This window comes from Petaurus breviceps, unplaced genomic scaffold, assembly GCF_028583685.1.
Source record: "Petaurus breviceps papuanus isolate PSGF00001 unplaced genomic scaffold, PetGlider_PUasm1.0 220, whole genome shotgun sequence".
In the NCBI taxonomy this organism is placed as follows: Eukaryota; Metazoa; Chordata; class Mammalia; order Diprotodontia; family Petauridae; genus Petaurus; species Petaurus breviceps.
In genome coordinates this window covers 369,163-383,842 of record NW_027185876.1, presented here as the reverse complement: position 1 = coordinate 383,842, position 14,680 = coordinate 369,163, and the positions used below count along the sequence as shown (strand labels likewise).

Sequence of the window (14,680 nt, the reverse complement as noted above, 5' to 3'; positions counted from 1 at the left end):
CAAAGCCATCCCACTACTGTGTCCCTGATTATTTAGCCCACCACTAATCTATGCCCTCCCCATTTACACTTTTATTTTCTAAGTTTACCTCAAAATTTCCCTTTGTCCTTGCTCTCTCACTCTTTCACATACCAGTTGTCCCCCAGGAATTCCAAATGTCCCCCAAGTCTCCCAGTGTTGGCTAAGATTTTAAACACCTAAACTACCATGTCCCATCTAGTATAAGTCCTCATCCCTCTTCATCCATAAGAACATTTGTCAGGGGCAGCCAGGTAGGTAGCACAGCGAGTAAGAGCACTGGCTCCAGTGTTGAGAAGACCTGGAGATCGAATCCCGGGCTCAGACACTTAGCACCCACCCAGAAACACCTGAGCAAGTTACTTAACCCCAATTGCTTAGGGGCGGCCAGGTGGCTCAGCGAGTAAGAGCATCGGCTCCAGTGTCGGGATGACCTGGATCAAATCTGGGCTCAGATACTCAGCACCACACCCAGAAATAATAACTGGCCGTGTAACCTTGAGCAAGTTACTTAACCCCGATTGCTTTAAAAAAAAAAAAAAGAACATTTGTCAGTGGAAACCCCTCCTCCCCTCTTCAAAGTAAGGCCTCCTTCCCTCCCCTTTTCCTTACCTCCCCACCCCACCTTGGGCTCTTTTATTTAGAAGCCACAGAGGTCAACTTCCCTTCTTTGCTAGCTCTTGATTTGACTCCAGTGCATCCCACATTCCTCTCTTTCCCTCCTCCCCACCCTTTTTGTGTACCCTCCCATGCTATAATGTAGTCTCACAAAAAAAGTGTTGATTCACCTGTAGACAGGATGTCATCAGTTTCTGTCCTACTGCCTCATCTGCACCTTCACTTTTCCCTCTACCAGATTTCTACTTTAATAGGTCTCTTTGTGTATATTTAGAAAGAAGAATCTTACTGATCTTCTTCTTGTCATTCTGTTGTTGTTTGCCAGCTGCATTTATTAATTCCTCCTACATATCTTTTGTTTAGTGTTTGAGAAGCAAATAATCTCTTCAATTCTGTTATTCTTTCTAAAAATGTTTTAAATTCATCTTCATTATTGAATGTCCATCTTTTTTCCTGATTGAGCTCAGATTTATAGGGTCACCCTGGGCTTTATCCTGAATTCCATTACTCTTTCAAACACATAATTAATTGCATTCCTTCCTTTGTTTTCTTGTGGGTGAAGAATAATCTCATATTATTCGAAATTCGTTTCTGTTATAGTTGAAGGTCTTTCTCTTGATGGCTTACAGAACTTCTTGTGTCTGAATTGAATTATTAAACTTAACTACTATATGTTCTGGAGTTTGCAGAATCGGGATTTTTTTCTGGAGGTTATCTGAATTCTTTCAATTGGACTTTGATTTTCTACATTTAGAAATTTGGGGACATTCTCTTCTGTTATTTCTTTCATTATGGTGTTAATATTTTTTGTCGTTGTGTTCTCCTGGCAGACTTAAAAATTATCCTTAGGTTCAAGATCAGTATGTTTTGCTTCCATAGTGGGCATATTATCTTGGAATGTTACTGGGTTTTTGCTTTTCTTCCAAATTGTCCTTTATTTCTGTGTATTTATTTGTATCTATTGTTCTCTTTTGTTTTCTTTGGTGAGGCTTATCATTGGACATTCCAGTTTTTTCTATTTGGCTTGTCATTTTTGCTGTACAAGGCATAAATTTTGCTCATGATTCTCATTTCTCTTTTAAACTTATTGGGAATCATGTGTTCTGGTTCCATGTTCTTCTAAAATTCCAAAGGGTCTTCTGCCTTATCAAATGTTGGATTATTTTCCTTTGTTTTGCGGTATTTCTTGAACTCATTTACTAGATCTGGAAGCCATATTTCCTTCTAGTGTTACTGTTTTTCCTGTTGATCTTTGAAGACAATTCAATCTCTCTTCCCCTTTCCTTCCTCAATCATTTTCCCTGTCATTCTTTTTCTGACTATCTCCCAATTGTAGGTGATAGGCAGTTCACAGTTCATCAACCTAGATATCTTCTCCAACTGATTTTTATGTGGTCAGATCTGATCCCAGCTGGATTCTGTGCTCTTTCCCTCAGGTTTGGTGGGGTGCTACATTACCTCCACCCCATATACTGTGCTCTGTCCTTGTGACCTGTCTCAGTTCTTCCGTTCCTCAGTTCTCTGCTCCAGCCCCTGTAGTTCAGATCTTTGCAGCATTGTGCGCACGCACGCACGCGCGCGCGCACACGCACACACACACACACACACTGACACACACTTCAGGACTTTGCAGTGATGCCGCTATGAGATTGCAGACACTGGTATGCATTTGTATCTAAGTGGTCAGGCTGGTTGTTGCGGTCAGTGTAAGACTTTCCCAAAATGGAACCAGGGTCTCCTCAGCACTGAAAAGAGATGGATTTAAGATGGAGTGTTGGATTGGGTTTTGTTGTAAGACTTTATTGTCCTTGTTTAGTGTGGGAGGGGTGCTGAGTAAGTTCGGTGTCAGTAAGCCTAAATTCATGCATTTGAGGGTTGTTGGGGGTTTTTGTTTGTTGGTTTGTTTGTTAAACCTTCTTTTGGATTCTGGGCAACTTAGACTTTGAAGACAGCTGAATTTGCTTTATCTTTGGCACATTATTTCTATTTTGGAGAAGTTTGAGACTTCATGGGGATGAAAGAAAATGTCCAGTTCTCTGTCTTGTTGCTCATGTGACCTGGAAGTCAACAATAATGATTTTAAAAGATCTTGACATGTTAAAGTATTGGGATGAATCTAAGATGATGAAATTTAATTGAAGATATAAAGTCTTACACTTGGGTTTAAATGATTAATTTTGTAATATGTAATGGCAAGTGTGGTTAGAAAGCATTTTGAAAAAGAGGGTGTGTGTGTGTGTGTGTGTGTGTGTGTGTGTGTGCGCGCACGTGCATGCATGTGCGTGCGTGCCGGGTCATAGATTTAAGGTTGGAAGGGATCTAAGAGGTCTTTCAGTGTAACCCTGTTATTTTACAGATAAGGAATTTGAGATCAAGAGAGTAATATGATTTACGTGAAGTTGAATGAACACTGAGAATCAGAAGGTGACAAAGCTGAGAGTGGAATCCCTTTCTTTGTCTTGCCTCCAAACCCAGTGCTCTTTCATGAATCATGTGGCCTCCTAGATCACAAAACTGAGCTGATTAGGTACATTACAGTATGTTATATAATCTCAATTGGCAGCCAGATAATCCTTTTATTCCTCCCTAATTGATTTCCTTTTAATTCCCCACAAAAGCTACACTAAAAATTTCCTCCTCAAGCCTCTCACAACTTCCTTCCCCACTACTTGCTCAGCTGAGGACCTTGCCTCTTGATTTACTGATGAAAATTGAAAGCTACTACCCAAGTTCCTCCTCCGTCAGATAAAGAGATGGCTCTTTTCACTAAGACCAACTCATCTCCTTGTGCCTTTGATTCCATCTCTTCCTTTTCTAGTAATTTGTCCACTCAGTCATGTCAAGATCAGTTGGAGAAACTCTATTTTCATCCCAGAGAAGATTTGGGAGTAGGCATGATAATTGTTTTAAGTATTTGTAGGACTCTTTTGGGGAAATTTTAATAGGTTTCTTCTTCTTAGTCCTCTGAGAGCAAAAGTAGAAATAGTTGGCAAATTTTTAGAGACACTTCAGCTTTGAGTGAGGAAACTCTTCCTTAAAATTGAGAGTTGACCAAAAGTCATTTGGGTTTCCTGGATTGGTAGTTGGTTCCCCCCTCACTGGAATGTTCTTAAGCAAATAGCCCTTACCCTGTATGATCTAAAAAGGATTCCTGTTTTGAAACAGGTTGGACTATATAGCTTCAGACATCTCTTCCTACTCTGAAGTCCTTTGAATCATGTCTCTAACACTTAATAGATATGACTGATCAAGTCATTTATTCTCTGAGCTTCAGTTTCCTCATCTGTGAAATAAGGACAATACTTGTACTACCCTGCCCCGCAGGGTTGTTGGATTATAAACTTTAAAGTATTACATAAATGTGAATCATTGTTAACAATAATAATTAAAATTACCTTCAAAAAGAACTCCCTATGACTGGTAAAGTAAATAACTGATTATAATAATAATTAATAAATTAATGATAAAATATTTTCTTGGATTAAGTGATTTTTTTTATCGTTCCTGAGGCGGTGTTGGACATGAATTTGACAGTCAGGAATTGCAAGACACAGCAAAATTTTTGTAAACAGAAAAGAAGCAGTGTGGCATATAAATATACTGCTGAATTTTGTATCAGAAAGATCTGGGTTTGAATCTTGACCCTGCCATTTACCTGTGGGGCAGCAATCATAAAAATTTGTTAGTTGTGAAGCAGCGAGCAATAGATTAGCTTGGCCAGAATAGAGGGAATAAATTCAAGATTAAGAAGACTGGAGACTTGTGAATCATTAGGTATAGGGCTATACATGATGGAAGATGCTGAATATCAGGAGTTTGGGGTTATAGAATTATTTATTGAGAGCTGTAAGGAACCTTAGAGATCCATCTGGTCTAACCTTTTTATTTTACTGGCCTGTAAGTAAAGCCTGGAGAGGTTAAGTGACTGGTCTAACATCACACGTTCAGGAACCAAACGGAGAACATCTGATTTCAAATGCATTACTCTCTAACTTGGGGGTAATTCACTCTGGCAATGGAAATTAGTCTGGGTGATATTTGGGGATAGGTGGGTAAGGGGAGTGTGTTTAGATACTCTCCTTTTAGATTAATGACTGTGATCATACAGTCTTTGTTTTGTTGTTAACTTAGTGTTTAAAAGTTGACTACAGGGCAGCTAGATGGCACAGTGAATAGAACACCAGCCCTGGAGGGAGGAGGACTTGAGTTCAAATCTGGCCTCAGACACTTTATGTTTACTAGCCGTGTGACCTTGGGCAAGGCACTTAACTCCAATTGCCCTCCAAAACATAAAAGTTGACTACAGGTTAAACTCTTTTCCTCTGCCTAAGAGCTTATAAAAAGTGACAGTAAATTAAAGTTTTAAACTTGTAACCATATTACCAATATATGACTTTTATAAACTCCTCAAAGTTAGGAAATCTTCACTGTTCATAATAAAACATACTGAAATAGAAGCACTTACTAAAGATTATTATTATTTTAATCAATGATCTTTCTTAGGAGAAAAAATTATCCCCAATAATTTAACTATTAATTTAAGATATTTAAATGAGACTTTCAAAATTGTTAGTTTTTTTAAGTTGATCTTTTATATTTACATGGCACTTTTTGATATAGATTCTACCAGTTTTTCAGTGAACATCTTCCTTATAGAAAAAACAGTGAAACACTAGCCATGTAACTTTGGGCAAGTTACTTAACCTCAATTGCCCTCCAAAAGGCAAAAAACAAAACAAAACAAAAAAGAGTGAGCTGAAGTAATCAATACAGCAACCACATCTGACATTGTCTATAACCTTTCTAACCTACAGTACCTGTGTATTGACCAGGGGGAGGTGGGTTTCATAATAATAGTGACAACTAGCATTTATAAGGTTTGCACAACACTTTACACATACATTATCTCTAGATTCTGCAACTTCCCTGGAAGGTACTTGCTATTATTATCCTCCCTTTTAGAGATGAAAAAACTGAGACTGAGAGAAGGAAAGTTGATTTAACCAGGATCACGCAGCTAAGTAAGTGTCTAAGGTAGAATTTTAACATATATCATATTGTTACCAGTTATAGCACTAGCAACCCAATGTGCTATTCTCCAGGGCCAAGATTAGTACATCACTCAGAATTCGGCTCTGTTTCACTATTTTTTTCTTATGTGCTATTGTGGCAGTTATGTGTTCTTCTAACTTTACCCTCTTTAAGTTCATATGACTTTTTCTGCATTTCTCTGAATTTCTAACTAATAATTTATTTTTACAGTGCAATGATGTAATATACCAGTTTGATTTTAATCATTCTGCATGATAGGTGTCCACTTTATTTCCACTTTTTTGGCTACCACAAAAAAATTCCACTCTATTCATACTGATGCATCTGAGGCCTTTCTTTTTGTCTTTAAACTCATTAGTGTATAGCAAGTAGTAAGATATCTAGGTCAAAGATTTTTTTTCCCCTTCAACTTAATGACGTTTCTTGCTTATTTCTGAAGTACTTTCCAAAATAATTAGCTTCCAGTAGTCTAGTAGTATGCCTGTCTTCCAGCAGCAATCTAACATTGATTATTTTGCTTTTATGTCATATTTGATAGGGTTTTCTTGGGTGGGGCTGGGAATGAGGTAAAACTCAGTAGCTACTTTACTAATCTTTAATATCAAAATTCTGTTTTCTCTTTATGATTACTTCTGCCCCTTGGTTTGGGTAAAAATCCTCTCTCAGCTATAGTTGTAAGAGGTATATCTTACCATTTGCTTCTTTTAAAAATAAATTATCTTTTATATATGGTATATGGTATATGAGATAAGATGCTGCCCTAAATCTGTCATTGTTGAATAGAGTTCTTCCCCTTTTAATTTATTCTTAGATTTATCAAACGCTGGACTACTATGTTTGATTGTTTCTGTCTTTTGCTTATCCTACTCCATTAATATACTTTTTGAAAATGTTAATAAATTAATGGAAAAACATTAAGTACATGCCATATGCCAAGAATTGTGCTAAGTATTGAGGATATGGCTAAAAATAAAAGTCCTTCGGGAGACTTATATTCTTGTGAGGAAAGACAGCAGATAAAAGGGAATACCAAGACCAGGTACTTAAACAGTGTCATGTTTTGGAAATGGCCAGGAAGTGGCATAGGAGCCTGGTTCTAGGTAAGATCTGTCAAAAGCTTCTTTTTCTGAGACCCAGGGCTCTAGGTGCAGATTCTAAGTTCCAGAGGGAAGAGGATAATGATAAGGCTAAGGCCAGAGTCTCTGTAGGGCTTATTTGGAAATGTCCAGGAGCATTTAGCCCATTGATAGTTTTGATGAATTTATTATTCACTAAAATATTCTTGTGTTTACCTGATATATTTTTACTTTAAGTCTGTGAAAATTGTGCATGCACCTTAGTCCAAAGATTTACAGTTGGAAGGCCTAAAATCCACTACCTCCCCTCAAATACTACATTTAATTCACTTACCTAAACCATGAGTGGTGATAAAAGAATGTCACTAATTTTTAAAACATTGTCAAGCACAGTTTTTCCTTTGGTAAATAATAAGTTCTATGAATCTTGGTTTTGCTTAGGCATAACATAGGCACATAAATGTAAAATTTAGGACTAATCTGGGCAGCAAGCCAGGTATTATTACACATGCTCCACATTGTGCTGAGCAGTTAACTAAAACTTGTGTTTTGTTTTGTTTTTTTCCTGTAGGGAGATGCTCGAAGTCTTCTACTTCCTGAGAATGTGAGCACTGGCCAAAAATTAGACTTTTCAGACACAATGGTGCAACAGAAATTGGATGATATCAAGGATCGTATCAAACGAGAAATAAGGAAAGAACTGAAAATAAAAGAAGGAGCTGAAAATCTCAGGAAGGTCACAACAGACAAAAAAAATTTGGCATATGTGGACAACATTTTGAAAAAATCAAATAAAAAATTAGAAGAATTGCATCATAAACTACAGGAATTAAATGCCCATATTGTTGTAACAGATCCAGAAGATCTTACAGGTATCATACATGTACATAACTTAAAATATTTCCTAAATGTGTGTCAGATAAATTTTATGTAAGAAAGTTAGTAATTTATAATTTATAGCTGCACAGTAATGAAATTGTGGTAGGTAAATGTTGCTTTCAGATATTCGACAAACATTTAGGATTACTATCTGTCAGAGTTATGCTATGTGCTGAAGATAGAAAAATTAAATAAGATCCATTCTTGTCACCGATTGGTTATAATTTAATAGTAATCTAATTGTTTAAATCTCTCTTTTTTTTTTTAAGTACAATGAGCTAAGATGTGAGATGTTTTCTTTCTGATGTGTAACTGACATTAGAGCTTTTGGGTAAATATTTCTGTTCCATTAAAAGTGCTGCCTACATCATTTGCACATTTGAAGGTGCCAGGGTTTTATGAAAGAGATAGTAAGTTAATAACAAATCTTTCTGTCTCTGTGAAATAAAGTTTTAGCCTTAGAATAAACCTAATATATTGCAAAGCCCAGCTTTTTTTTTTATTTCAAAGCTACTGAAAAGGCTTTTAATATTCAGTGTCCCTCTCTTTTTTGGGGGGGAGGGAAGCAAGGCAGTTGGGGTTAAGTGACTTGCCCAAGGTCACATAGCTAGTAAGTGTCAAGTGGCTGAGGCCATATTTGAACTCAGGTCCTCCTGACTCCAGGGCCAGTGCTCTCTTTACTGTGCCACATAGCCTCCCCCACTATACCACCTAGGTGCCTCCCCCCCCCCCCCGCGAAGGCCCCTTTAAATTTTTGTTTTCATCAGTTTTTTGTGTTCAAATTTTGAATATTATTTTTAGGATTGTGCCTTGTAAGAATAATGGAATTTTAGACCTCTTTAGGACTTTTGCGATTACCTCATCTGCTTTCATTTTACAGGTGAAAAATCTGAAATTCAGAGAACTTACGAATTACCTGAGATCACACTGCACATTAGTGGCAGAACTAGATCCAAAAGCAAAGTCTTTTGTTTCCTAGTCCAGTATTTTCACTACGTTTTCAGTAATTGAAATTATAAATAAAAGTTTATAGTGTGAAAATACTGCTTTTAACAATAACATATAAACTTAGAAAATAGTCTAATTGGCCCACTTTTTGGTGCGGGGCAAGAGAGGGGGAGTTGAGGTGTGGCAATCACATTACTCAGGAGAGACAGGATGGGAGCAATAGATAGAAAGAGCCAGAGTGACCTGGGTTCAAGTCCCAGTTTAGGTAGGTTTCTAACCTCTCAGTATCCTGAGTAACTAGAACTTTTGGGACATTGTTACCAAAACTGAATGAATTTACTCTGCCACTGTTGGTCTCTGAAAGGTCAGTCCAGATGGTCATTATTACTGATGGAGAGGAGAGGGACAGCTCTAGGATGGATGGCAAGATGGCCCCTTGGGGTGGATGGCTAGAAGGGATAGAGTGTTCATGACATGAAAGCTGTGTCACATAAGACTTCACAAACCGCGTTTTTTTCAGTTTTTTTTCCTAACAGTAATCCATGAAGATTGTGAAATCTCTAATGTGCGTGAGATACTGTCTTTTCTTTAAATAGTATTTATTGTGCTTGCAAAATATCATAGAATTTTAAATCTGCAAAGGACATTAGAGAATCAGAACTTAATCTCCCTTTTATAGAAGACAACACTGAGGTGAAGAGTGGTGGAATGATTTTTTACCTTATTTCATGGTAAAGCTGGGAACAGAACCCTTGTATCCTTAGGCCCTTCCCAGAGCATTTGACTAATCCCATATGGAAGCTGCAAACAGAATTATGACTGACCACACTTCAGGTTTCTATTGTCTTAGCCACAGATGACATCTGAGACATCTAAAGGAAATACGTTGAGAAATACTAATATTGTGAACCTTATTCCCAAAGCATATTACCTCAGAAAATGGGGCTGAGAATGCAGTTGACATGTTCTGTCAATATTGCCCTTATAATAGAGATCAATATTAATTTAGGTTGAATTCATTCCTTGTTCCCTCTACTTTCCCAAACCCCACAACAATGTGAATCAGTGTCATATCCATTAGATTAGTCTCTGACAATAAAATCAAAATTAACTGTGAGATTTAGGAAGTTAATGACCCAGCATAATCCTGCTTTACCTAATAGTGTTTCCTCACTTAACCTACCTTCATTTTGCTGATTTTTCCTTCATTACTTTTTTTAAAAAAATCCCACTTTATAAAAGTGAGATGGCAGTTAATGCCTTCCAGTTGTCTTGTTCACAGTAATCATAGAAATCTTAAAAATACTCTTTACCTATAAATTCTCTCTCTGATAGATATAGATATATACAGATATATCTATAGATATAAATACTCAATACCTATGGTAATGTGAAATTTTGGTTTTAGATTTTTGCCTCTTAGTGTTCTATGTAGTTTGCTATAAAGGTTTTATTTAGGAAGGTTTGGTAATATTAATTGTGCTCTTTTTGGTTGAGAGCTTGAAGAAAGAAGATTGTTAGTTGTTTAAATTGATCTGTATATTGAATTGTTAAATATATGTGGTACCTTAAGCATGAGCTATTCATATTATTAATATACTATTATAACCAGAAGAGGTTCCTTCAGATCATTCAACAGCAGCATTTTGGAGAAAAATATGAAACAACTCACTTAATGATTAGGGGGAAAGTCTGGCACAAAAATTACGTGCTCAGTTATATATTAGAATCAAAAGAAAAGAGCATCTCTCCTCTCTTTTGTGGCTAAATTCTTAAAGTCATGTATAATCATTGCCTTCATTTCCTCTTTTCATTCTCTTTTAAACCCTCTGAATTCTGGCTTCTGACTTTATCATTAAATTGAAAGTGCTTTTTCCAAAGTTACTAATGATCTCAGTTGTCAAATCCAATTTCCTTTTCTTAGTCTCCTACTTGACCCTCTCTACAGCCTTTGGCCCTTTGGCCCTCTTCTCCTAGATACTCTCTCCTCTAGGTTTTTGTGACACTGTTCTCTTTTGTTATTCCTCCAACCTGTCTGACCAGTCTTCTTCAGTTTCCTTCGGTATAGCTTAATTCAGTTCTCTCTTGCTAACTGTGAGTGCCCTCCAAGGGACTGTCCTTAGTTTTCTTCTATTCTTCTATACTTGATCTCATCAGCTATCATGGATTATCATGTCATTTCCATGCAGATGTTTTCCAGCTATATTTATCCATGCTAAACTTCTCTTCTGATGTTCAGTCACATATCTCCACCTGTCTTTTGGATATCCCAAACTGGATATCTCAAACATCTTACACTCAACATGTCCTAAACTAAATTCTGCGTCCTCTTCCAAATTTCTCTGTTACATTGTTGAGGGCACCATCATCCTGTCAGCCACCCAGCATTGTAATCTAGATGTTATCCTCAACTCGCGCTCACCCCATGTATTGAATCTTTTGCCAAGTCCTGTTATTTCTGCCTTTGCAGCATCTCTCATTATGTCCCATGCTACCTTGGTATGGGCTTCATCACCTCAAGTCTAAACTATTACAATAGGGTTGGTTTCTCTGTCTCAAGTTTTTCCCCACTCCAATGCATCTTTCACTCACCTGCCAAAGTGATTTTCTTAAAGTTCAGGTTTGACCATATCAATTTCCCCCTCTCAATCCCAGGAAACTCCTGTGGTTCCCTGTTATTTTCAGAATCAAATGTAACATCTTCTGTTTGGCATTTAAAGCCTTTCACAGCCTGATCCCTTCCTACTCCCTCCAAATGCTCTAAATCCAGTGACACTGACTTTGCTCTTTGTTCTATACAACATTTTATCTCCCACCTCCATACTTTTTCAAAACTGGCTGTTTCCCATTCCTGGAATGTTTGCCTTCATCTCCACCTCCTGGCTTCCTTCAAGATTGAGCTCAAAGGGGCAGCTAGGTGGCACAGTGAATAGAGCACCAACCCTGAAGTCAGGAGGACCTGAATTCAAATCCAGCCTCAGACACTTAACACTTACTAGCTGTGTGACCTTGGGCAAGTCAACCCCAATTGCCCTCCAAAACACAACAAAAAAAAAAGATTCAACTCAAATTCCACCTTCTGCAAGAGGCCCTTCTCAATTTCCCCCACTGCTAATGACTTCACTCAGAGATGCCTTCCTATTTTAAACTGTATCTGTCTGGTATGTTCTTAGTTGCTTGTGTATTATCTTCTTTATGAAAAGATGAGAGGCCTTGATCAGGGATTGTTTTGTCTTCCTTTGTATCACCTGTGCTTACTTATCACAGTGCCTGGCACACAGTAAGGGTTTAATAAGTGCTTGTTGTTTTGAGTAACTGCATAAATAGATACCGGATATTATTAAACTCTTAAATATGCATCTTGCCTTTGAATATATGGCAACCTATTCCCCCACCTCCAAAAAAAGTTAACTGTAATCAGCATGCTTAATAGTACCTATATTTATAGAATTATTAAGCAGAAGTTAAAGTGAGGTCTAAACAGTATATTCATTCAGTAAATATTAAGTGTTTGCCATGTGTGTGGTACTGTTGCAAAATAATTAACCGTCATGGCTTTACTGGTATGGCAACTGACAAAAAGATTATATTAGAGTTTTAAAAGATTGAATCTTGATGAAAATCTGAACGGGTACTATAAAAGGTAAATTTCTTTTTTCCTCTTAAAAAAGTTTTTAAAATTATTATGAATAAGAGGAGTATACCTGAATATTTATAAATCTTCTCATGTAAATTAGATAACTGAAGAATCACCAGGATGCATACCAAGGTGATAAGCAGCCATTCAGTGCAATCTGACAAACATGTTTTTAAGTACCAGTAATATGCCTGGAGCTCTTTAGGTGTTTGGAACACAAAGACACAAACAGTGCCTTCATCTTCTAGAGAACGCTGGGTTAGAATCTATATACAGAAAAGATATATAAAAATAAAGAGAGGTTGGTGAGAGATACAGATCAATAGCAGTTAGTGCTTCATGATAAATATGAACATAGAATTGCGTCTGTTTGATTCCATATAAATCTCATGTCACCAGCAGGCAGCTTTGCTGCATTATCTGCACAGTACTAAGAAAGCAGAGGTAGGTGGCACCATGGTGTATTGGAAAGAGCTGGTCTAGGAGCCAGGCTGGGTGACCTTAGGCAGATCCCGATCTCTGGGTCTTAGTTTCTTCACTGGTGAAAATGAGAACTTTTGGAGTAAATGAGAACACTTGGAGGTGTAGTCACATATGTTGATGTCTCAGCTTCAGAGGTAAATCTCTTGGTTTAGGATGACTAAGGCTATAAATGACTTCTTTTTTTTATGAATTGGAAGGAACCTTAAATGTCATTTATTCCAATTCATTTTTTTTTTGCATTTTGTAATGGGGGGAGGGGTCTTTATTAATTTGTTCATTTACTTTTAGCTTACACGATTCAGTTCCACAATCCCTTGAGTTTCAAATTTTCTTCTCTGCCCCCCCACCCTCCTGCCCCATGGCGGCATGCAATCATGTATAAGATCTGCAAATACTTTCACATTAGACATTAGTCAGATTGTAAAGAAGGATTATAACTGATGGAATGAACCAATGGGAAAGAGGAAACAAGAAAAAGAAAGAGAGTAGGTAGTTTGCTTCAATCTGCATTCAGACTCTGTTTTTCTTTCTCTGGATGTGGACATTTCTTTCCATCATGAGTCTTTTGTAGTTGTCTTATAACCTTGCATTGCTGAGAAGAGCCCAGTCTATCAAAGTTGGTCGTCACACCTACATTGTGTCTGTAATTGTGTACAAATTTCTCCTGGTTCTTCTCTTCTCACTCAGCATCAGTTTGTATAAGCCTCTCCAGGTAAATATGAAGTCCATCTGCTCCTCATTTCTTATAGCACAATAGTATTCCATAACATGCATATACCACAACTTATTCAGCCATTCCCCAATTGATGGGCACCCCCTTAATTTCCAATTCTTTGCCCACCACAAAAAGAGCTGCTGTAAATATTTTTGTACATATGGGTCCTCCTCTCACTTCATCTCTTTGGGATACAACCCTAGAATTGGTATTGCTGGGTCAAAGGGTATGCACTTATTTATAGCTCTTTGGGTCTAATAACTTTTTTTTTTTTTACACTTAGGATATCAAAGAAAGCCTTAGGGCAAAAGTCATTCAGTAAATTACATCCCAAACCCAATAAAAATGAAGGAATAGGAGCCAAATTGTACCTACAGAGGAAACAGAAGACCTAGAGAATCAGGCCTCTGCACTGCTCCATCATCCTCAAACAACACTTGATCATGGAAGCCAATGTTTGGCTACAAGTTTTAAAAAGACCAGAAATACTGTCAACACCCTTGCATGTTTTCCTCCCAGAGCTAATTACATGACATGTGGAGGGTGGGGAATTGACTTTTTATCTCCATGGTGTGGCAACATTCTGTGGGGACATGAGTTACCTAATATTATACTTACTTTATACAGGAGTATAGAAATATTATAAAGCAAGTTAATTGTTAAGGGTGAGCTTCATTCTTCCACTTTAAAAATCTGTTCCCAATGAAAAGATGTTAGATCTTGAAAGATCTATCCCTTCCAAAGAAATCACTTTCGGTATTTTCTGTCTGTGATTCCTAAGAACTTTACTGAAGCCAGTGGTATGTGATATCTCTGGGTTTATGTGGATATATTTGCTTATGGACACAAGACTGAATCAAAGTGACATTCCTTGGCATTACTGAATATTCCTAGGAATAGGTTTTATTGGGCTTTAGTGAATTTGGTACATTTGAGGAATGTATCCTGTTGTAAATAGCAGGAGTTAACTTTACCAGCTTATTTTGTTTTGTTGTATCATCTATAATGCTTGTGACTGATAAAATGAGCTAAATTGGCTAGATGTGATCTGGTGGAGATCCTTGAGGCAGCTGATAGGTACTGATGGTTGCTGTTCAGGAGGGTGGCCATGGGTTAGGAATCATAGTATACAGGTGTGGCAGCAGGAGCTAATATTTGCAGGTCTTGGGGAAGCATTTGGTCCAGCAGCTAGAAGAAGGTCAGGGGGGAGGGATATGTCAGGTCTGGTAATGTAACAAATGAAGCAGAGCTTCT

The 14,680-nt window shown here is 37.4% G+C and overlaps 1 protein-coding gene across 2 annotated transcripts in view; it reads left to right on the top strand.

Annotated features, from left to right (window-relative positions):
• The window catches only part of PKN2 (protein kinase N2), a 193,651-nt gene that overhangs the window by 79,440 nt on the left and 99,531 nt on the right, over window positions 1-14,680 (top strand). For both annotated transcript variants that reach the window (XM_069094550.1, XM_069094549.1), the window contains one exon: window positions 7,336-7,636. In XM_069094550.1, the coding sequence (XP_068950651.1) occupies window positions 7,405-7,636 (232 nt within the window). In that variant the 5' untranslated portion in view covers window positions 7,336-7,404. The remainder of the gene's footprint in view (window positions 1-7,335; window positions 7,637-14,680) is intronic.